The sequence below is a fragment of the Asterias rubens genome, chromosome 12, assembly GCF_902459465.1.
Source record: "Asterias rubens chromosome 12, eAstRub1.3, whole genome shotgun sequence".
Classification (NCBI taxonomy): domain Eukaryota; kingdom Metazoa; phylum Echinodermata; class Asteroidea; order Forcipulatida; family Asteriidae; genus Asterias; species Asterias rubens.
This window is the reverse complement of record NC_047073.1, coordinates 7620599-7642551: the sequence shown is the minus strand read 5'-3', so window position 1 is coordinate 7642551 and position 21953 is coordinate 7620599. Positions and strand designations below refer to the sequence as shown.

At 39.8% G+C, this 21953-nt stretch overlaps 1 protein-coding gene across 1 annotated transcript; it reads right to left on the bottom strand.

Annotated features, from left to right (window-relative positions):
- Nucleotides 1–1531: 1531 nt before the first annotated feature.
- LOC117297494 (flocculation protein FLO11-like) lies at nucleotides 1532–21790 on the bottom strand. Its single transcript, XM_033780568.1, has 13 exons — nucleotides 21670–21790; nucleotides 18157–19310; nucleotides 16369–16455; nucleotides 13889–14054; nucleotides 12892–13162; nucleotides 10580–10724; nucleotides 9618–9696; nucleotides 7696–7949; nucleotides 6784–7506; nucleotides 6066–6281; nucleotides 5771–5946; nucleotides 5413–5518; nucleotides 1532–4336 (listed from the first exon to the last, which is right to left on the bottom strand). Exons 3-13 carry the CDS (start codon nucleotides 16441–16443, stop codon nucleotides 4187–4189), a joined length of 2361 nt encoding a protein of 786 aa, XP_033636459.1. The 5' UTR covers nucleotides 16444–16455; nucleotides 18157–19310; nucleotides 21670–21790; the 3' UTR covers nucleotides 1532–4186.
- Nucleotides 21791–21953: the final 163 nt, after the last annotated feature.

Sequence of the window (21953 nt, the reverse complement as noted above, 5' to 3'; positions counted from 1 at the left end):
TGAACCACTAAAGACGCCATGTGATTTATGTAGTCTCCTTTTTTGTGAAAAGCAAACGAACTTATGCTTTGTGAGAAACTAATCCTGCAGTTTTTAATAAACCACTATACAGCCAACATGTGATCCTTTTTTGTGAACAATGAAAAACGGTTTGGCTTTGTGAGAAATTTTAATGCATTAGTTTCGATAGAGGGCAAGAGAAGCATCGAAGCAAGTGGTGGAAATTTGTAGTCTTTAAATGGAATATCTTACTATTTCACTCAGTCAGCCATAGACATAGAAATAATTATTTTCATTGTATGTCATTATTTATTCTTGCGACTGTGTTTGTGCTGGAGGAACTGGGACGAATTTTATAATTAACAAGCTTTCAGTTTGTAAAACTCCTCTTGTTTAAGTTTAATTAAAAAAAAAAAAAACGATTTTCTACTTTGTCTTTGGATACCTGTAGAGTCCATTCACCAAGTCACTATGAGAAGCAAATATGTACTTGATTTTTTTATGTAGAAAGTTGTAATCAACTTATGTCATCAATCCATTCTCTAGAAAAAAATTGCTTGACATATTATAATTTGCTTTGTAAGACTATAAAATCCCTCATTAAAATGTACACTCGACTGCTTTTATTAAATTTGTAACAGAGCACTCTGTCGAGAAAAAGAAGAACTAACTTTTAAAAAGGAGCATACATCTGTTCTCGAAAAACATCTTCTGTGCCAGGTCCTTTGCATTAGGAAGGAAGAACACATATCTAACTTTTAGCTCTCTATCTCGGGTTCCCCAAACTTAGAGCAAACATCTTCACAAGAGTCGTCAAATTTGCTATTGTCCTCAGGGATCCCAAGCAAAGTCGAGCCAAAAGAGGTCAAGGTCACCTGATTTATGTTGATTTACTTAAAAGGGACAATGGGTTTGTGACAGCAGATGACATATCTGCATCCATGAAAGACAGGGAGATCTGGGGACAATAAGCAAGTTACAATCCTGGCCAAAATGCTTGGGCCACCCATTCCTAACGTTACATAAAACCAATCACTGTACACTTCCCACTGACAATAATCATTCTCTCCCGTGTCCCCCTGCTCAATGTTGACTGTAATGGAGAAGACTAGCAATCAGAACCAACATTGAAAGGGGACAGGGGGGCCCAACGAGATATGGCCAGGATTGTAGATTTGAATGTCTGGTATAATGACTTTCTTAGTGACAATGTACCAATTACAATGTACATTTATTTGCTATGTCAAACTGTTCGGGGTAAGCTTTTGCATAGCAACCTCCAGATGAGCAAACCCTGGTACCATATACATCAATTCACCGTCTCTTACATAACTAGGCAAAAGCTTGCCCCTAATCGTGTGAAATAGTCTGAAGATTTCAAATTTAAGTGGTAACTCGTGGTCAAGCAAAAGTCATTGTACCAATCAATATTGAAATCTAACGCGCAAATGGCCTAGACCTAACATCACTGACCGAGGACACTACGCAAAATAGACGACACAAGTAATTTACTTGTCACTTGGAGACGGTGGAGAGGAAAAAAGCTCAAGTAGCAAAATCGTTTTATTGTCATATTATAATAATAATCCGTCTGATGGGCAAACTTATAAATCATTGCAAAGGTTATTACACTGTACACAAACACCTGCAAATGCAGAGTCTATTTTTTTGTCATTTTGAGACCTTTTTCTCTCGCTCTCGCTCTTTTTTTTTTATAGGAAACTGTACAGATTTTGCGCTCACACAACAAAATACCAAAACCCCTCAAATATTTGCCAACTCGGCAAAAAATATACACAAGCCAAAAATGAATAATGCTATAACCAATAACAATGTTGGAAGTGCCCAACAAGATATGCGTTGAAAAACAAAACCCAAATTAGTTTTAAAAACAAGAAAAAAACTATCTTGGAGGTAAATGAAAATTAAAACAACATTTTTATGTAGTATTGGTTTATATAACAACTCAATTACGGACTTACATTTGTTTTATCTTTTAATCTTTTTTTTTGGAAGCAAAATTTAAATATTATTTATTTGAATACAAAATATGTTTTTCTGTGGATTTTCTTTGATTTACAGTGACAATAACAAATAATAAGAGAATAGCAACAACAAAACACTAATATTCTGCTCAACACTATTTCTGGGTTCTTCCATTGAATAAACTAAAATCATCTAACTAGATGGCTCTTTGTTTGTATATTAATGGCTGCAAACTTGACCGATAGTCGTCCTAGCCCGTGGGAAAGTAATGTTTGTGAAAGATTCTGTTTACAAATCAGCACACTCGATGTGCCAAATCGAAGATTATTGTTGAAGAAGGATACAACACTGTTTCGTTCTCTTCATAATTCTGTCACCAAGCGGTCTCCCACAAACCTCGGAAGGCGCAAAGTCTCAGTCTGACAAGGGAGGACACACTTCTGACTTCTGTCTTTCATGACAAAAATAAAATATCAACGTACAACTTAAGTCTGTGTACTATAGGGTACATTTTACAAAGGTTTTTTTGTGAAGCGTTGATGTAAAACATCTGGACTTCAGAGAGGGATATTTTTTTTAAATACAAGGGCCCAATTTCATAAAGCCTGTAAGCACAAAAACTTGCTAAGCACAGTAAACTATTGCTTAACTGAACAAGTTACCAGTAAAAACTACATTAATCTTACATTGTTGTGACTGGTGCCCAACGCAATTTTTGCTTAGCAAAGAAATTTGTCAAGCGGTAGTTTCAGCTGAACAGCTTTATAAAAATGGGCCCAGGTGGGCTACCACTGATTTCACAAACAACTAGGTTAGCCAATTTTAGTTTGATAATTTTGCAGCCGTATTGTATCCTCCCTTGAAAATCTAGTGCCTAGTTTATTATTTGTTTATTCCTTTTCTTCCTCATTTCTGTAACCACCTAAGTTTCCTGAGAATTATTGTTATTATTTTCCAATTGAAGATCTCCTTTTTATGCAACAAGCGAATAATCTGTACACTAAATAAATCAATATTTGTTTCTGAAGAGCACACACTGACTTCTGATATGTAGCAACAATGCAAGAAAGAAAGAAAGAAATTTTAAAAAATGCAAAATAAGCTGTACCTTTGACACTTGCTGAAATACTGGCAACTGAGTATGTACTTTTGTTTGCTACACGGAAACATGTGTTATGTTTACTAGAGAGAAATGAACTGTCAATAAAAAAAAATCCATTTCCTGGGACTCCCAAAAGCATTGCAGGGTACAAACAGAAAATGCTATTGCAAAAGATTTAAAAAACGTGTCGACAAATGACAAAATTGTTATAACAGCAATGTTAAGTTTCTTAGGGTTTTTTTTAGAGGGGGGAGGGGATATCTTCTCATCTACTTTAAAATAGAAATACTCCCAAGCAATCAAACAGCAACGGAGGTGAATACAGCACCATCTTCCATTGTGTTAGTAATTAAAAGAATTGTTGTCCGTGGCTGGTGTGAAACCAGGTATTCATTTTTATCTTTTTAGGCGTAGAAGCAGGAAAAAGGAAGGTTTTTTTAAGTTAGGCCTCATTTACATAGTATGATCATCCTGTCAATTTTGGCCACATATAGCGTGATGCAGGAAGTGCACTCGGTGATAAACCACACAATATGTTGAAAACATCACATGTGGACTTCACCATACATGTAGATACCAAAATCAACAGGAGAAACCACACAAATGAGGCCATTCGTACTGCAGGACTCGAATGTCACACTGGACCACTTGCCAGAGGCAAATGATTTCAGTGTCAGGACAGTAAACTCAAGACAGGACAAGCCCGGTGATCTTGTTTTTTTCTTCTTCTTCTAAAATCAACATCTTTGACTTGGAACAAATGTTCAAATGTTGAGATTGAGTCTCACAAATATCTTTCAACCTTGCCAAGTATAGGCCATAAACTGATGATACAACCGTGTTCTCACTTCGCTTATATTCCCTTTAATTTTGATTATGGTCTTGTAAATAAAATATGTCAGTCAGTCCAGTAAAAACTTTGAGCTACAAGTCCTGCGGTCTTGCGTATTTTCCCCCCAAATTCAAGCCCTGTTCTGTCACAAAAAAAAAAATTGCTTCTGATAATCAATGTCTCTCAAAATGTTGACAAATTATACAGGTGTCCAGACAACCCCTTTCTTCTCATAACATCGCTGCAAAGAGAATTGCAAACTGGTCTCAACTGTGCGTCTCGTCATCATCGGAGGAGTCCGAGTCACTACTTGTGAGGGTGTCATCCAGACTGACTTGGGTGATAGAACTGATTGGCAGACTAGCACTGTTCCATGTGGAGGGTAGGATTCGTGAGGTGAAGCCGTTCTTCTTTAACTGGTGGTGGTGGGGATAAACAAAAAAAAGATTTTAAAGTTTTGCATGTGAAACAATGAGTCCTGTTGTTTAAAATTCTCCTAACTAAAAAATGTATCAGTGTTTTTACATAGTGAATCCACACTGTGATAATTAGTATTTCATAGGCAACTGTGTGTTTCTAGTGTGTAATGCTTTCTTGGTAAGTTTGGAATTAGACTACAACTTGTCTTCTTCCGAGGACAGGTTAAAGGTAGTCTCCTGATTGTTCTGATCTACTTTGGGGCAGTAGATATAGCAGACCTGGTATCAGAATAATGTAGCCTCCAAGTTGTTCTGATCTAATTAAATAGCAGAACAGGTTCTTGATCACAGCAAGATAGTCTCCCAACTTTCCCGATTTTTGGGGGCAGTAGATAAATAGCCGGATAGCGGGTTCTTACTAATTTTTTTTACCCATACACCGACATGTGTTAGCACTGTATACTCAGTACATTCCCGAGTCCTGTGAAAAAATATCACAGGCATATTACTCGGGTGGGATTCGAACCCACGACCCTTGCAATTCTAGAGCAGTGTCTTACCAATTAGACTACCGAGGTTGCCCGGCAGCTAGAGGCAGTTCGAATCCTATGTTTTGGCAGCGGGTACCACAACGATATAATAGATGTTAAATTTGCATCGGGGATAAAGAATATTAATTTGTTTTTTTACCCATACACCGACGTGTGTTAGCACTGTATACTCAGCAGGTTCTTGATGAAAATAATGTATTCTCTGCATTTTCCCGATTCCACTTTAGGGCAGTAAATACATCAGGACAAGCTCTTATAAGAGCAAGTGTTCACAACAAAGTTACAATCATGGTCCAATTTCATAAAACTGTTTAGCAGGAAATACCGCTGACTAGATTTCTTTGCTAAGCAAAACAGAGTGGGGCGCCAGTCACAACAATGTAAACTTAATGTAATTTTGGCTGGTAACCTATTTCTGTTAGGCAATACTTTTCTGTGCTTAGCAATTTTTTGTGCTTACCGGCTTGATTAATTTGGGCCTTGAGGGTTTTCTCGCAAACCAAACACAGAATGAAAACTTACCTGTTGAGATTTTCTCTTTTGGAACTCTTTCTTCTCGTCCTCGGTCAGCGGTGCATACCCCTCTTCGTTATCGCTGTGCTCGTGCCAGCCCATCTCTTGCAAAAGCCTGAGAAAATTTTAAAATTGAAATTATTTTGTGTTCTACATTTAAATAAATTTTGGGTTGAATAAAGAAAAATTGTGTTGAGTGGGATTTGAACCTATGACTTGGGGCCTTACGTGCTGGTGCTCTACCTACTGAGGTAACTAGCCCTATGTTGGCGGTCTCCCTATTTTGTCACTGGACTGGGATCTTATTAACAAGACCCGAATAAAAATGAAACAAGACTAGAATCAAAATGAGAACACCGTTTCTCACCGTTTCTCAGCCTCTAGACTGCTCGACATGTCCGGCAGGTCTCGAACAGGCGAGAACTCTGGGAAGAAGTTTGGGGTTGTATCTTCCCTGGTGCCCTTCTCCATCGTTGTCAAGTTGCTGTGAATGTTGAATCCGTTGGTCTTGCTATGGGGGTGTTGCTTCTGTAGTATTGTTTTCTAAGAAAAAGGAAAAACATAGTTTTAATTTAGTTTTAATCCATTTAGTTGCTTTATAAAGTCCCAGATTGTAGGAAAGTGACAGGTAAGTTTTAAAGATTTTTGTTGTCCCAGCTTACCGATGTTGATGTTGGTCTGCTCTGCCTCTTGGTCTCACCGACTCCTTTCAGATTCTCCTCGTTGTTCTGGCTGACCTCTTTGGAAACGTCTCCGTTGCTGGAGCGACGGAGCTCGGTCAGGAAGCCGATCTTGTCTCCTTTCTTGGCTTTAGGTGTGGATGGACTCGGATTGGGGAGCTCAGTAGGCGTGGTGCTGAGTGAAATAGGGGAGGGTGGCTATAAGGAAGAAAAAAGAGAACTTGGTAAAATGAGCAAGAGAGAGAAGGGCATTTCTCTCTCTAAATTGCCTCCATGGCCTGCGTGTGTTATTTCAGGCCTACAATGGTGTAGTATGTCTTTCGTAGGGAGTAAAAAGCTTAAAGGCACTGGACACTATTGGTAATCACTGTAAGCATAAAAAACTTGCTTGTTAACAATCAATGGAGAGCTGTTGATACAACAATATTTTGTGCATATGTTGATATACACCAAGTGAGAAGACTGGTCTTTGACAATTACCAAAGGTGTCCAGTGTCTCTACACCAGCTCCAAAAATTTTTCCAAAGATGTCAACTGCAATATCATTTTAGGTCCGCAGGTCTGGCCATGGCATCTGTTGGCCTTGGTGCCCCTTCAAAAGTTTCCCAAAGATTATCCAAAGGAAGAACCCTTTGCAGAACAAAAATAGCCTTGCCCCCTCAAAGACAACATTCCTGGACTGAGTCCACTTAGCACTCACCTGTTTACTAGTTGGCAGCACCTTGGGCGACTGTAGCGGAACGACAGTCTTCTCTTTTCTGATATTCATGGATCCAACTGGTGCTGAACGGAGACTAACAGATGTTAGTCCGCTGGTGATCACCGAGGATGATGTTATCGGCCGATTGATGATCGCCACTGGGTTATGGCGACTGGTCGAGACGGGCACAGGCCGGGAGAATACAGGTGCTATTCTGCTGGGTCGATTGGTACCGGCAGACGATGCAGTCAGACGATTCAGGGTAGGAGTCTGTCTGCTGGTTAAGACCGTGGACATGCTGGTGACCATCGTGGGCTTGTTGTTAGTGGGTTGTTGAACCGACTTAACTGAAGCAGCGACTTTGGATAAAGTCACCGTTGTCGTCTTGGTTTCTGTGGAACTAACTATGTTGTGGATGGATACTGTTTTCCCGTTGTTGACACCTGCAAGTTTGTCAGGAGCGATTTCTGCTTTGCTGGAGGCAGCGACGGGTGCTTTTTGCTTTGGTGTGGGGGTTGCGGCTGGGCTTGGTATAGGAGTAGGCAAGGACCTGGTTGAAGCGGGTGTGGGGACCTTGATAGCGGGAGAAGGTATGGGATTGCTGGGTACAGATCGAACAGGGACAGGCACGGGTGATGGTTTGCTTGGAACAGGTGAAATGCGGCTTGATGAAACGGGTACAGGCGCTGACCGAATCGGTGGCTCTTTTGCTCGTGATGAAACCTTTGAGAAAACAAAAAATAGTCAGGGCTCAATTTAGGGAGAAAACCCACAAGAAGGTAAAACTTGTAAGTAGGTAAGTATGCCAGTAGATAAAGGCTAATCAAACAGAAATGAAAGATGCTTTCAGACTGGATAACATTTTTCCCTCAAGGAGGAGGGAGAGGCAGTGACACAGTCTCTATTTCTTACCATTGGTGTAACAGATATCATTGACTTCAACACAACACCCGAGCCAGCGTTGGAAGAGGCTGACCCCTTTGAACTCAGGTTTGTTGCCCCAGTCTGAGCTGTGACCTTTGAACCCAGGGAGGGGTCAACAATCGTTGCGGATGACAGGGTCATGGTACGCTGTGTGGGTTTGCCGTCCGAGGAGTTAGGAATAGATTTCTTAATCAGCTGCAGTTTCCGTCCACTGATGACTTTGGTGGTTCCAGGGGGTTTTTCTGCAATAAAATCAAATGTTATATTTATTACATTGTTATTTTGAATTAAGTGTGCAAAATTGAGCCCACCTTGCATCATTCCAGCATGACCAGGGCCCAATTTCACAGGGCTGCTTAAGCAGAGAATATATCTGGTACAAGCAACGGAGAGTTTTTGCAAGGTTAAAACATTGTGAGAAATTACTCCACAATGGTTTGGGACCCAGACATTTCTCCAGTTTTTGTTAATGCTTTTATTAATGGACATATCTCATAATACTTTTCAAATTAAAAAATATTTTGAGATTTTTTCACACCGAAACTGACATTTCATTACCATGCCTCTTTAATCATATGGCAAATCTTAATTTGATCAACTTGTTATAAAAAGAGTTGCTTTGTCTAAAGCCTTGACTTGTTCGTTATAATAATCTATTTGCCTTGAAATCGCTTCATTACTTGACTTAAACACCACATCATAAAAACTGCCACAAGAGGGCGCAATTCCTCTTTATTTGTCACAAAATTCGTGAATCATGACACGGATCGGTAATTGTGTATTATTTTAAAGGACAACCAATTTTTATATGCCTAAAGATGACATTGAGACATGCTTGAGATATTATAAAGGTATTTTGACCGATTATTATACTGAAACTTGTCGATGTCTGGTTCACACATTTTTTTAAACCACTGTGTGCTCCCTCTGAAGTAACATAGTTTTTGAGAAAGAAGTAATTTATCACTAAAATATACGACTCTAAAAAAGACTGTAGCCTTTTACTATGCATCTGAAAGAAGACTAATTTGTCCAACAAGGGTTTTTTTTCTTTAACTGTTTTTTTGCAACTTTGACGACTGATTAATTGAGCCACAATTTTAACAGATTTATTATTTTATGCATATTATGTTGGGACACACTAAGTGAAAGTACTGGTCTTTGACAATTACCAAAGGTGTCCGGTGCCTTTAAACAATTCAACTTAAAAACACCTTTTTCTCAGTTTTATTCTCTCGCATCTCTTGGTGTTCCTACTTGCACAACACAACCAAAGGTGGTATCAACCTTGGCTTTAACAGTATTAAAGCATAGATTGTGTAATTTGCAAATGTATTAGAAAAAAAAATGACCTAGCTCGGCAATCGGCTCATTTTGCTTGATGGCATCATGATTGGTGTCATACAAATCCACTTATAAATATTAGTATTATTCTCATATTAAAGACCTGCTTGAACGAAAATGTCAAGTCATGAACTTTGTGGAATTTTAACTTTGAATGTTTTCAGTCAATAAGGAAATCGAGTCATATGACTATAAAATATAAATAGATTTTAATTGTGTACAAAAAAACCAATCATTTAGAATACCCTTATCCAGCGCTTTTCTGAAAGATTTGCGAAAAGCTCTGTTACGTAATCACTCATGTGATGTCATAGTTGGGAGCTCCAATTTGTAAAGCCGTTTTGTTGCAGCGTGGAGGTATATAACAAAGCAAACTCCCAGACATGACACCAAAGCATTGTCATTTTGACAACAACAGAAGTGTTTTCAGTTTTTCAAAACCTTGAGGTTGGGGCCTGATTTTTTAATCAATAATTACAAACGTATTATAAACAAGTTAAAATAGCATTTCGTTAAAAACATTCCGCTCAAGTAGCTGTTTAAAATCTAAGCGTTAGATGTCTTACCCCAGGCGCCTGGAGGGACACTTGTCTTGGTTGATATGCTTGGCTTCTTTATGTGTATGTCTCCACCAGACAGGGATGGCTGTAACGAGACCAGAATACAAAATTCACAATTAATCAGATATTTGGTTGTTCATTCATTTTGTTTACCTTAGTCATGTATCCCTTTGCACAGAAAGCAATGTTAATCACAGTCAAATTATAACACTTGGTATTCAGCAAAATACAGAATAAACTCTGAGAGGGGTATGCTCTGCTGAGGGGCTCCAAGATCAAATTAAATTTTTGTTAATTAGATTTCGCCTGACATCTTAAGGCTGGACAGCCACTTCAAGGTGAGGGCTACACATAACCGGTTTGGGCTATCGACCCAAATAAACTGCCACCAGGGGCACATTGCCACCTTCTCCTGGGGCTGAAATAGGGTTACTCCCTTCACAGTCCTGTAGGCAAGGGTGCCATCAACTTAGGAGCCTGGTGGGTCAAGTAAAATGCACTACTTTCCCAACTTTCTCGAAGCAATTATGGTTAAGTGCCCTGCTCTAGGGCACAAGTGTCATGACGGGGATCGCACCCTCACTCTGCTGCAGACAACACCAGAGCTTGGGTTCGGTGAACTAGACCACTCGGCCAGGACACGCCACGACTTGTCAACCATTGTTTCAGGCATGGTGACAGAGTCCAACATCATGCAATAAGTACTTGGCTTACAGCCACAGGTCTTCATATGGGGATCATGTTGGCTCAGTGGTTTCTTTACCTGCCTTTCACTGTGGACCCCTGTTTCGAAACCAACCTCAGACCGAAGCCTATCGTGTGGATTGGGTTTCCCCCACACTGGGTTTCTCTCTCGCAACAAAAACTGAACATTTCTTCTCCGTTTCTTATTCATCCTGGTATTGGCGCTACTTGTGCTGTTGGATGTGTAATCAAATAAAACAAACTAAGAAATTTTTTCGACTTACAAAGTCCTGATTAGATAAGGCACTCTTGTCGCTTTCTTTCCCTTTGTCGTCGGGTCCGTCACCCTGTCCGTCCTCCTTCTTACTGCTCGTCTCATCGTTGTGATCATCGAGACTTGAATAGCCAGTCTTGGGTCCCGAATTATATCTGCATTGAACAACGATCAAAAGAGTCAAGGTATTAGTCAAAAGGTGATTCTGGGTGTCTCTAAGATTGTAGGATTGGATGACAATATTAAAGGAACAAGTTACAAACGCTTTTCAAAGACCAACTCGACCAATCCAAGGCAACGTGTCCCTTTAATAACAAATATGGTCTCCATAATAACCAACTAATCAGTCAGTCAATCAATCAATCGTAAAATTTATATGGAGCCATTTGCCACTAATCATTGCTCATGATGCCGTACGGTAAGCTCTTGTAAACAGGTGAGATTTGAGTGACGTCTTAAAATTATGTATTGTAGGGGATTGTCTGTAGAAAGACTGTACTGGTTAATAAAGTGCTGTCACTGCGCATTCAGCCTTGATTCTCTATTTCTCAATTAACAGAGAATTCTTCTAATACACTAGGATCTTAATAGTGTTGGCTCTAAAACCACCCAAGTTCAAAACAAAAAACAATTGAATTGTCACACAACAAAGTACTGTTCCACTAGACTGGTCCCCGGACTCTAAACCACTAGTGGAGCTATGATTTACATTACGTGTCTTAGGAGACCGCTGAAAAACAAAACAAAAAACACAATTACATTGTCACACAACAAACTACTGTTCCACTAGACTGGTCCCCGGTCTCTAAACCACTAGTGGAGCTATGACTTACATTAAGTGTCTTAAAAGACTGCTGAAAAACAAAACAAAAACACAATTGCACTGCCACACAACAAACTACTGTTCCACTAGACTGGTCCCCGGACTCTAAACCACTAGTGGAGCTATGATTTACATTACGTGTCTTAGGAGACCGCTGAAAAACAAAACAAAAAACACAATTACATTGTCACACAACAAACTACTGTTCCACTAGACTGGTCCCCGGACTCTAAACCACTAGTGGAGATATGATTTACATTAAAGGGTGGCTGCAGTGTTTTTAAAAATAATTTAAACGATTAATCATGACTTTTTAAACCTAAAATATTTTTTTATATTTTTTATTAAATGCGCAAGTATTTTAAAAATGGTTTTCAAGAGATTAGGGGAACCCACCCCGCCCCTAAAAGGGAGCCTTCGTTTGCATAAACGTGATGTCATGTCGGGAACCCGAGCCGTCGGGAACCCGAGCCGTGGGAAACCGAGCCGTCGGGAACCCGAGCCGTCGGGCCCCCTGGCTGTGTGCATATAGAGACGTGTGCACTGTGTGGCCTGGTACCTAGGCGCGTGTAGTTAGGGACCAGACTCTTTTTGCAGAAGATATGTTTGAATTCCCGACGTGATGTCGATGGTAGGGGGGCGGTAACAATCCACAAAAGGGGGGGCATGACTTATTCGCTAATTACGCAAGTGAGATATGTCGGGGAAAAAACAAAACACATTTTACTGATGTTCAATACATATATCAGAAATAAATGACAGCAAAATTAACTGTTTTGTTTTCATTCACTGCAGCATCCCTTTAAGTGTCATAGAAGACTGCTGAAAAAACAAAAAACAATTGAATTGTCACACAACAAAGTACTGTTCCACTAGACTGGTCCCCGGTCTCTAAACCACTAGTGGAGCTATGATTAAATACATTAAGTGTCTTAGAGGACCGCTGAAAAACAAAACAAAAAACACAATTACATTGTCACACAACAAACTACTGTTCCACTAGACTGGTCCCCGGTCTCTTAACCACTAGTGGAGCTATGATTTACATTAAGTGTCTTAGAAGACTGCTGAAAAAAAAAGAAAAGAAAAAAAACAAAATTGCACTGCCACACAACAAAGTACTGTTCCACTAGACTGGTCTTAAAATTATTGTAGGGGATTGTCTGTAGAAAGACTGCTCCATGTCCTAGGGGCCACAACAGAAAAGGTGTGGTCACCCCAACTGTGTTTGCTTCTAGAAATGAATAATACAGATTTGACCGAACTGAGTTTTAAATCGCGTTTATCTACTGGCATCTTAAAGTGCTTATTATTTATTCCCAGACGGATTTTGAAGTTTTTGAATTATGAGACCGTTTTATGTAGCACCTTGTACTGGTTAATAAAGTGCTGTCACTGCTCATTCAGCCTTGATTCTCTATTTCTCAATTAACAGAGATTTCTTCTAATACACTAGGATCTTAATAGTGTTGGCTCTAAAACCACCCAAGTTCTGATACCTTTGTCGCCCAGATCCAGCTGGTGGCTTCCCTTGATTAAACTGTCCCCTGGTGGCAGCAAGACCGCCGCCGTCAAATCGTCCGTTGTTAGAGTACTGCTGACCGCTCCTTGGGACGGAGTTCCCCCTGCGAGGGTAACCCCCCATTCCATAGGTGCCACTGGAGGTACCGTTGAGCTGGGAGTAGTTCCAATTGGTGGTAGGGTCTGGATCCCATGGAAGATCATCGACAGAATGGTGACGTGAGCTGGCATTGGAAAAGTGTCGACGCTCTGAGGGGAAAACACAAAAAAAAACACAGGCAGATGTTTAACTGTTTTTGCAAAATTGGTGAGAGTAATTGCTAACAAAAAAGTCTGAAACTTGGATACAAATTGAGGTATAAAAACTGAGGTATATTGAAATGATGGCATTTCTATCTTTTGGTGTGACCCCTGGAGTTAAAGATTTAAAGAAGCTTTTAGAAATAAATAATGCAGATTTGTCCAAAGCACTAGAGAAGTAGACCAAAGAGCAGGATTTCTATATGGAAAAAATATCCTCTTATATTCGTCACCAGGCAGACATAAAAAGTCTCATCCTGCAGTAATTCTTTGAGGCAGTTTGAGGAGTAGCAGGTACAGGTTTAAAGGGATTGTATACGTTTTGAGCAGTGTTAAAGTGCTTTATAAATGCAATTATGTTAAGTTAAGTTAAGTTGGTAATCACTTAAAATTAATGGCAACAAAATCTTTTTGATAGAAGCCTTTAGCATCTTTTGGTATTATAATCAGGCTCCTAAGTGGATGATACCCATACCTTCATCTTTACGGACTGTGAAGGGGATAACCATGTTTCAGCCCCAGGAATACATGTAGGTAGCAACATGCCCTCAGTGACATTTGATTTGGGTTGGTAGCCCAAATCAGTAGCCCTCACCTTGAATTGGCCGGCTGGCCTTGTGAGTCGGGTGATATCTCATAAAAAAAGGGGAAAGATTTAAACAAATGGAGACTTACCATCTCTTCCCCTGTAACCGGGCTGGTCATGTGTCGGTGATCTACCATAGCTGTGTTGTGAGTCGGTAGAGTAATGTCTTGCTCTAAATCTATCCTGATGGTCGTCTGCAAGTCCTAGTCTACCACTGGTGGAGCTATGATTTACATTAAGTGGCTTAGAAGACCGCTGAAAAACAAAACAAAAACACAATTACATTGTCACACAACAAAGTACTGTTCCACTAGACTGGTCCCCGGTCTCTAAACCACTAGTGGAGCTATGATTAAATACATTAAGTGTCTTAGAAGACTGCTGAAAAACAAAACACAATTACATTGTCACACAACAAAGTACTGTTCCACTAGACTGGTCCCCGGTCTCTAAACCACTAGTGGAGCTATATACATTAAGTGTCTTAGAAGACTGCTGAAAAACAAAACAAAAAACACAATTACATTGTCACACAACAAAGTACTGTTCCACTAGACTGGTCCCCGGTCTCTATCCGCAAGAACAAAGACAGGTACTGGTTTTACAAACCCAATGATTTCATTGGATAACTGGCAATGACAGAAGCTATCCTTACGCCTCTCTTAATATTTATGCATGAGGTATGTTACAATGCTTTTAAATCCAAAACGAGGCTATGGGCGCAGCCACTGCAAGTGATGGGGGACGTGCGCCCATAGCCTCATTTTGGGTAAGAATTGTGACGTCATGCATAAATATTAAGAGAGGCGTATATCTGTGTTTTGATTGGTCCGAGGTGATCTTCGCCAGCTGCATGCAGCGTGCATAATGTTTTTGTGAATGTGATGTTTCAAATGTTGTTTTTGTATATAATAGTACATAGGGATTGACTGTGAATCTCCATTCTGCAATGAATGCAAGGTCAAAGGTGCGTTTGGTGGGATCCTGACGTAGGCTCCACGCAACGATGTGGTCACCACTGCTGGATTTGTTGTCCCCGCAAAACAAAATTTAACTTTGTCAACAAAACAGCCTTTTCAATTGAAAGAGACTTCAAGATCCTTCAGAGGGTTCAAAAGTTACAATGTACAGTCGACTCCCGTTATTACGAGCTCGCATGTTACGAGGTTCCGGTTGATACGAGGTTTTTTGCCGGTCCCGAACGGCCCATGCGTGTTTCAATGCATTAAAATACTGATTATACGAGCACGGTAGTAGCGAGAACACGGTTGTAACAAGGTTATTTGGGAGACCCATTACGAGCAAAACATTGTTTAAAACCCTTCTATAACGAGAACAATTCAAAAACCAATAAAGGAAATACCTGTACAGCTGGTAGAGTCGATATTTGTGGGTTTTTTTAAGACATACAATAGTAGAGGTGTTAAGTGGACGCTACCGCTAGCAACACTAATCCGAAATCGGGAGTCACGAGTCAGCAAGCAAGGTTGTTAATTCCAAACTCCGGACAATGGTGGGATTAGGAGGTTTGCATGGTTCAAACATTGGAGAAATCTTAAGAAAAGATACTGAACTACTGAGTTTATAAGTGCATTATAAATTTTCAGAAGAAATAAAACACGCGCAACTTACAATCAAAACTAGTTGCGTGATCAATATTATTGAATGCAAAAGCAAGATTTTACCTGGTATCCCACATTGGCAATGAACCATCTAACATGACAGTGTTTACCAATGAAAATCAAGATTCTATTTTTTGTTGCTGCGACGAGTGTATTGCACATGCACACACATGCACAGAACATCTTCCCTGGTATCTCGCGTTAGCAATGAACCTTCTATTATTACACTAGTGGTTACCAATGAAAATCCAGCTTTTATTTTATTTACTGAAAATTTTCACAGCGTGTGCAGTATGCATTGCAGCAGTAAGATTTCCCCTGGTGTCTTAAACAGGTGGTTACCAATGAAACCCAAGACTCTATTTATTGCATTGGCAATAAACTGCCGGCGACCAAAGTTTTGTAAGAGAAACTTCCCAAAAACATGAACGCAAGTTAAAATCTTACACTTTTTATCAATCTTGTAAAATATAAATTGATTTTAAAATTGAATTTAAAACTAAACCAACTTAGTTAAAACAGTTTTATAGTCCCCGCGTTGTGCTTGTTTGTGCAGTACATCGCACATACTACTCTATGCACACAGTAGTACATGTATAGTCAATTGCAGCTCTGCCATGCATCTGTGTGTACACACGTGCGGCCATTATGTCATGTACATGTATATGCAAGTACACGTGTTGTGTGCATGCACAATGATGACGTATGTATCTATATTTAGCGCGCTGCGTTTAAGACGAGATTCGGATAATACGAGGAAAATGGGCCAGTCCGGCGGACCTCGTTATAACGGGAGTCGACTGTATATCTTACCTACATGTATTAATTTTGGTTTTTACCCATACACTGATGTGTGTTAGCATTGTATACATCAGAGTTCTGTGAACAAAATCCTAGGCATATCTCGGGTGGGATTCCAACCCGCGACCTTTGCATCTATATCTTACCTGTTCTGAGGGAATCTTGAGCCAAGCGGGAGCGAAGTCATGCTCAGGAGGGTTGGCCATGTCAGCCAATACCATATCATACTGCCCCTGACAAAAAGTAAAAGTAAAACAGTTGAATGTGACGTCAAATTTGTCCCCTTTTTAGGGTAGTTCAGAGCTCACCCTTGGCACTAGCCTGGGCTCAATTTTATAGAGCTGCTTTAAGCACAAAAAGTAGCTTAGCACATCAGAATCATGCTTACTAAAATAAGGTTACCAGCCAAAGTACAATTTCACATGTGCATTCTGTGACAAAAGTTGCTAAGCATGATTTTCTGTTTAAAGCAGCTATATGAAATTGGGCCCTGTCGTACAATGGTTTATAAAAACTGCTAAGTGCTATCCATATTAGGGAGCTAGTAAACACCATTCCTCAAAATGCCCTGTGGACTCCTAAAAACTGTACAACCTACTTGATTAAAATGTTCATACTTCCTTCTGTTTTAAATGTAAATAATAATTTTTTTTTTAATGTGTTTACTTATTTTTGCTGTGCGATAAAAAACAATGTAAACAATATCTATTATTAGCTATTATAACACTCCTTACGAATATTCTGCCTTTTCATTGGTTTAGAGCGCGTCACATGACATGTCTTAGTTTTACTAGACGGCGGCCGTGTGATAGTGCATCGTTTGCCGTGTTATAGTGCATCGTTTGCCGTGTGATAGTCCGACGACTATCACACGACGTGCAGTATCCAGACATCTTTTTACCCACCTCGAACCTAATCAGCTACATGTATGCATCTGTGTATCTGAAACGCGGGTACGAAAACGAACGTTACGTGTACGAAGATGATAAATAGTCTGTTGGGGTGTTATAAAACAAATATTGACTGCTTTAACTCATGCTATGGTTAAAACTACGACTCCCTCGGTGATCCCCGGAGCATTCCATTTTCCCTCGGCGCATAGAACGCTCATGGGATCACCTCGGGAGTCGTAGTTTTAACCATAGCACTCGAAGCAGTCAATATTTGTCTACTAGTAGACCTTCCTGGGGGCAAGCAAAATACACAGTTTACTAGCCCGATGGACTAACTAGCCCGATGGACTAACTAGCCCGATGGACTAACTAGCCCGATGGACTAACTAGCCCGATGGACTAACTAGCCCGATGGACTAACTAGCCCGATGGACTAACTAGCCCGATGGACTAACTAGCCCGATGGACTAACTAGCCCGATGGACTAACTAGCCCGATGGACTAACTAGCCCGATGGACTAACTAGCCCGATGGACTAACTAGCCCGATGGACTAACTAGCTCGATGGACTAACTAGCCCGATGGACTAACTAGCCAGATGGACTAACTAGCCCGATGGACTAACTAGCCCGATGAACTAACTAGCCCGATGGACTAACTAGCCCGATGGACTAACTAGCCCGATGGACTACTTTACGAAAAGCTTTGAGCCCTGGTGATGTACCCCCAAAAGCAATGCGAGCATTTTTCCTCGTCTGTTGTAAACAGCAGATACAATGGGCCTTACTCGCTGATCCTCGATTATTAAAACAGACTCAAACCAATGGGATATAACTTTTGATACATTGGTAAATGCAAAATTTGTACATCTTTTTTAAAATATGTGGAATGAAATTGCCAAGCTTAATTCTAAAAGTTGGAAAATGTGTGGCAGGCAGAAAGAGGGTCAACTTCGCAAATGGTGGTCGGGAAGTCATGATTGCCGGGCAGGCTTTCCTACACCGACCACCGTGGGCAGAACCATGCTTAAGTACAACTTACCTCCTGAAGTGGGCAGACAATGAAGGCTTATCGCATTCACCGTCTTCAGGCACTTGTTGTGTCTTCACTGCGTCTCACGTCTTGCATACAACACAAGTCTTTTCAAGTTTTTGTTCACTTTTTCTGCCCAACTGCCCAACAAGTCGGCGTTTAGCTTGGGCTACCTAGCCATTTTAGTTTTGTCAGCTCTTTCCGGTGGCTGCAAAATGGGTTATTCTTTCACTGCATCCAAGATGTCTTGAAGTTTACTTTCCGACTCGCAGAGGATGTTTCTCGGGCAAAAAGCCCCAAACAACGTTGAGTCAAGCTCTTTCTGTGGCTGCAAAATGGGTGATACTTTCACTGCAGCCAAGATGTCTTGAAGTTTACTTTCTGACTCGCAGAGGATGTTTCTCGGGCAAAAAGCCCAAAACCACGTTGAGTCAAGGCACTATGGTTTCCGTTAATTTTACTTCTATATCTAAAATCTTGGGACCACTGTTATAACAGCCACTCGGTCATTGTACTTTGCTTGTATTTTATGGTTTTTGTACAGAGATGTTTACGCTACTAAGCAGTTTCATCTACATGACAAAACTTGGTCTGGCTCTTTTCAGCAGAAACAAATGGCTCTCACCAACTAAGACTCTACTATTAAACCATTTTTGCAATTATCTTAGTTTTGCTAATCAAAAGTGCCATCATATGTTTTACTTTTTTCTTTTTTTTCTGAAATGCTTAAATTTTGGGTTTAAAACAAAAATATCCAAGAAAGACTTTCAAATATATACAACAAAACCAAAAAACTAAAACACACAAATTTGGAACAAAAACAAAACTTTTTGGAAGCACTGATAAGTCAATTTTTGGTTGGAAGACAACAATCTCGGTTACATTGTGCAACTTATTATTATAGACTCAACTTCTTATTGTTTCCAAAGAATGGATATTTTATGGCTCCTTGTTTAAACTTCAACAGCGTTTTGGGGGGTCACTTTTAACTTGTGTCACGACATTGCACATCTGATGATCATGCTTGTTGCGTAGAGAAAATGTCACACTGATGAACTGATGCAGTTGGTTCCAGAGTGGTTTGAAATTCTTTCATGAAAATACAGAAGTTGGAAACTCTATTCATACATGTTTGTCAAACTGAACATCGGAGAGCAGAAATCCTGTAAAATTTAAGAGAGAGAACATTTCTGAAATGGTATCTGTGTTTTATAACATAAATTTATAATACAATAAAAAATGAATACAAATTGTTGCTTCTTTCCACTCATACAGCTACTTGAGTTATAGCATATCAAGAAATTGTTCAAGAATGTGCAGGGCAAGAAAGTCTTTGGTATTAGGGCACCCTATGAGGAAAATGTAGTTTCTACTGGAGCACTTCAAGGGCACCAAGGCAATGACAGGGGGCATGGAGGCAATCACCTTTTTGGCTCTGTGAAGTATCAAGCCTGAATGTGTATTTTTTTTTAAACCAAACATAAACATCAAGTAAAATTCCTGAGGACCCGTTTTAAAGTAACATAGATGTGTCACTCTCCCACAACAGACGCTGCGACAGCTACTGACAGACTGACAATTTTCCCCATCAAAGTTTCCAAATCTTTGTGCACACACAGTGGCCTTTCCATCGGTATAAATAACTATTTTGGCAAAATAATCACTGCAACAATCCCTTGAAACAGACATAGAAAAATAGTAGAAATACGCATACAAAAAAAAAAAAAAAAAAAAAAATACGTGTTGATTACTTCTGAGTTTTGAGGAAAACAACAATCATGAGAAACAACCTGATCAACAGACTCTCTCAATACCATCTCATGGTGGTGGATTATTTATGAAAATACCTGCAATTCATTCTTTTGATGACTTGCATTATTAATGGGTACCGGTCACTTCGGCACCTTGCAAACTCGGCGCCTGCAAACTCGGAACCTTGCAAACTCGGCACCTACAACCTCGGCACCTTGCAAACTCGGCACTCACAAACTCGGCACATGCACAAATACAAACTCGGCACCCAGTTGAAAATGTTTGATGTAAAAGTTCAGTCCCACATGCCCATAAAAAGCTTGACCTTGTAAAGTAATTAGTAATAACATTACAAATGTTATTGGAATAATTATTTTCGTAAAAAATTACCAGAAAATAGAAGCGACGTTTAGGCACTCAAAGGAGTGTGCGTGCACTCCATGGTGTGACGCCCAAAAGTGGTCGCCGAGCCGTCAGGAAATAAGTCCCCATCACGGCCGGCGCCTTTCGGCAAATTATGCTCTGTTAAAAAGCAAAAATCCATTTCACCGACACTTTCACCGACATGGATGCAATTCAGCCTAGGCCCGACCGCAGGCCTAATTGTAATGTTCAAGTTAAAAATTGTTGACTGGAACACGGTGAAGACAGTAAATTATTTCCCGTGGGCCCCAATTTTCTCGAAGCTGTTAAGAAGCGGTTTGGAAGCGATTAATTCCTATCAGCTACCATAACAAGTGATTTTGCCATTAACAGCGTTTAAAAGCTACTAACTACCAAACAATTTGTTATTGTGCAAGTACACGTACGTTACTCTATTTTTAACCACTTGACTCGGTGATTGTAACATTGTAACACCCCTTTTACAGAATGGTTGAGCCCAACAACAAAATAATGCATTCGATGCGACAGGTTCAAAACATGAACCTGGGATTTCGCTCCGGGATCTGGCAAGTTTTTGTCCATTTTTCTTCGAAATATTTCCTAAATGGTGTTTTGAGTATTATGGCGGCTGCATTAGACATTGCAGATTAAGTTCGTACCCTCAGAATTTGTGTCATGATTTTTGAAAGTGGTAAAAATGGGGCAAATCTGGTGACTAGCTGTCGAAATTGTACGTGTTGGACCAGATCAACCGTTTCCGCTCGAAACAAACTTGTAACCCTCCGGCCTGGCGGCCATCCGTCGGGAGGAGGGTTACGTTATCGCAACTAATTAATAATCCCATCCTCTCACATGGGTTTCAAACTTCAAGTTAGTTCCATCCAAGCTTGACATACAGACAAGAAACTGTTTGTCACCTAAAAAAGTCTGTGACTTGGTAAAAATTTGACTGGATGGAACTAGAAATGGATTTTTCTGAACAGCCATCTAAATCTTTCAATTTAACAATTCGATTTTAATTAATTCATTTTATTATTTAACATTTCATTTTCTATCAGAAACTCTAGCATATTATGTAATAGTATTATTTGTAAGTAGAACTATTTTAACTTTTTGAGATGATAGGCATGTATGTATAGTGCACATGACATCACCAGACATCAAGAAAGTTCGCATTTTGTAATCTTTCAGTTTCATCAGTCACACACAATTACAACAACACACGGGGTGGCGAGGTGGTGGTAGAAATCAAAAGAATGGAAACAGAACATGTTCGCGGCGGGGACTCAGGAGTACAAATTTACATGATTCCAATGGAATTTTGACTAAAATTGAGAAGTTTAACCCCACCAAAGATCCCCCAAATAGACACTACCAAATACTTACACATAACTGCACATCAGAGAGTGACAGCTTCAACTGATCGAAAAAGTTTGACGAGGAATCCAACTCGAAATTGTCAACAAGTTTCAGAAGTTTGTAAATTCAACATGGAGTCTGCTCGTTCCTTCTCGTAAATTCTCGTAAAATCTCGTGGACATTAACAAAATAATAAAAGCCATTACTTACAAATCTGTTAGCGGATGTCTCATTTAAAAATTAACATTTTACACTGGAGTATGTGTTTTACATTTTTATGAACGAAAATCATCGCAAAATACAATTTTAAG

What these genes read in the sequence shown, in the direction of transcription:
- LOC117297494 (XM_033780568.1), bottom strand. Translation starts at nt 16,443, where the DNA reads ATGGTATTGGCTGACATGGCCAACCCTCCTGAGCATGACTTCGCTCCC. An exon ending in TGTCCCTCCAGGCGCCTGGG is followed by an intron (nt 7,950 to 9,617) that starts GTAAGACATCTA and finishes ATTTTATTGCAG; the next exon opens with AAAAACCCCCTGGAACCACC. An exon ending in TGCTGCCAACTAGTAAACAG is followed by an intron (nt 6,282 to 6,783) that starts GTGAGTGCTAAG and finishes TCTTCCTTATAG; the next exon opens with CCACCCTCCCCTATTTCACT.